This window comes from Ceratina calcarata, unplaced genomic scaffold (assembly GCF_001652005.2).
Source record: "Ceratina calcarata isolate Rehan_Ccalc_2016 unplaced genomic scaffold, ASM165200v1 scaffold140, whole genome shotgun sequence".
In the NCBI taxonomy this organism is placed as follows: domain Eukaryota; kingdom Metazoa; phylum Arthropoda; class Insecta; order Hymenoptera; family Apidae; genus Ceratina; species Ceratina calcarata.
Genome location: NW_017135119.1, coordinates 345,364 through 347,640, shown reverse-complemented (window position 1 = coordinate 347,640; position 2,277 = coordinate 345,364). Strand labels below are relative to the sequence as shown.

Sequence of the window (2,277 nt, the reverse complement as noted above, 5' to 3'; positions counted from 1 at the left end):
ATTTAACAAAAATATTTCAGCTGTTCCAAAAGAAATCTTCATGTCTTTCTAACAAAATATTCAATGTTAAATTATATTGTGTAACATCCTGCTACTTCAACATTACAGTTCAACACATCACTTCAAACTGATAAGATTCAGAATCGATACTTTCAATAAAACAGACCAACATAACTGTGGACGTTGGGCATAAAAATGTATGGGAAAAAGAAATGAAATATCAGAATGTTCTTGTGTCATTTAACTTTCAGTTTCCTATTTACCAGTTTGACAGTAATCTATTCAACGTTGAAAATACTAAACATAAGCGAAACCGTTTCACCTTCTCTATTGGACAAACGCGAGAAATAATATTAACTGCAATTGTTTCAAGTAACCAAGCAGAAGAAGCGTTAACACGAACGGGCGTAAATAATATTAAAAGACAAAACTATTTCAGCTTGCACTCTGTAATTTCTAGAAAAGTAAAAACGTGTTCGTAGGAATGTAAAAAAAAAAGCAAATACAAGTACCCCATTCTGAGACGTCACCAATGTCGGCGTGAAAGTACTTTTTATTTTCAGATCAACCTTGCTCAGTTGCCTCTTCAGACTGAATCCTTTTTTCCACCCGTGATTCTTGGCACAGTCTTCTTCGCTCGGCGCGCATCCCGGTTTACTGGTTTCACTCGCGGATTCGTCGACGTTCCCGGGTTTCTCGTTACCGCTTCCGGTATGCGATTCACCGCGAACCGGGCATTGTTGCTGCGACTGTTGCGCACCGTCGCCGGCTACCGTCGCTAACAATCCCTCGGATTTCACGGTAGCCTCTCCGAGATTCTGATGAATTTAACATGTTGGATTTTTGCACAAATGAATCAATGCGGTACCAGATAAAACGTGAAAATTGTTTAATTCTAAACACTAGAAGCAGATTACCGTTTACTCTATGCGTTATTATACACAGCGTTGTTATAGTATATGTTAGTAACAGCCGTTAGTAATTCTCTCCTCGCATGTTGCGAAATTGTTAAAACAATTAGTGGGCATATAATCTTATAAACGTAACCGTTTCGTATACTACGTTTGACACAATACACTGTACCTATGTGTGCTAGTGCTCTGTCCTAAGTCTACATACGTAATTCTATGACCGTATTGGATTTTCGATCATCAAACGAAGAAATATCGCAAACGCATGGTCACTTGTCACTTCCCAAATTGAACGAACTTCCTCGAAATGGTTGAAAATGAAGAGTGCAGACGAGGGAAGATATATTTGAAGAATACTTTACACAATTTCCTTCTTTAAACGCCTTTTGTAATTAATTAAAAAGTACCTAAGATGCTCATAGAAACGATTTCTTAATAAACATTATGTTTATTCTATTTATCGTCGATTAAATGTATATAATTATGCTTTCCCAAAAAGCCAATAACTCATTTTTAAATTAATTCAACTTGAGTGATAATGGCATTAATTATCAATAGGTATCGTTTAAGTAACAATTTATGTAAAACATTTATTTATTTTAATATACGAGATCTTCGAATTGGCTTCTGAGAAAGCAAATATCATTACATACAATTTATTCTATGTATAGAGGGTGTCTACAGATTTTCCGACACTAACTAGAAATGTACGCCTGACGTATGCCTAATACATATGAAATAGTCACAAGTGGTGATATTAATAAATGTGTGCATCGTTATTCAGTGGTATATACATCTGACAACGTAATCTTATACTATAATGTACACGACCCACGTAGATAAATCTGTATAAAAAACGTTAACTTCAGATTTATATAAAAAAAGAAAATATTGTATAACCATCACTTTCATAGTTAATTATCAATTCATTGTCATTTTTATCACAAGTATTTGCTCTTTTTAAAAGTTTCTAAATACAAGTATTACTCAAATAGCAGAAATAATTAGCTGTTTGTAATTATTGCAACGTACTGCTTTCTTTCTCATAAAATACATCTAGCGTATGTACGTTGAACAGCGTTTACATTGTACTCGTTATTATAGCAAGCAGCCTAAATTTAATTCATTTAATTGAGATTAAATACTACTTCAAGCAATTCTATGGAAAAGTTCAATTTACTTTACTCATTATATTCGTTCAAGTGAACAGTATTTCAAATCACCTGCTATAATCGTCAGTACTTGATAAAGAGTGTAGTTTATCGCGGCGATATACACGCGTAGCTGAAACAGTTCATAAGTTCTCATTATAATCGTCCATTTTCCAACTAACGATACTATTTAACACGACCACTTAGTATACTTC

At 34.1% G+C, this 2,277-nt stretch overlaps 1 protein-coding gene across 11 annotated transcripts in view; it reads right to left on the bottom strand.

The window, feature by feature from the left end:
* Tomosyn (syntaxin-binding protein tomosyn) overlaps nt 1-2,277 on the bottom strand; it is a 57,870-nt gene that overhangs the window by 19,726 nt on the left and 35,867 nt on the right. For 5 of the 11 annotated variants that reach the window (XM_026817976.1, XM_026817991.1, XM_026817978.1 and 2 more), the window contains one exon: nt 513-818. The exons of the other annotated variants lie outside the window; for them this stretch is intronic. In XM_026817976.1, the coding sequence (XP_026673777.1) occupies nt 513-818 (306 nt within the window). The remainder of the gene's footprint in view (nt 1-512; nt 819-2,277) is intronic. 11 annotated transcript variants of the gene reach the window in all.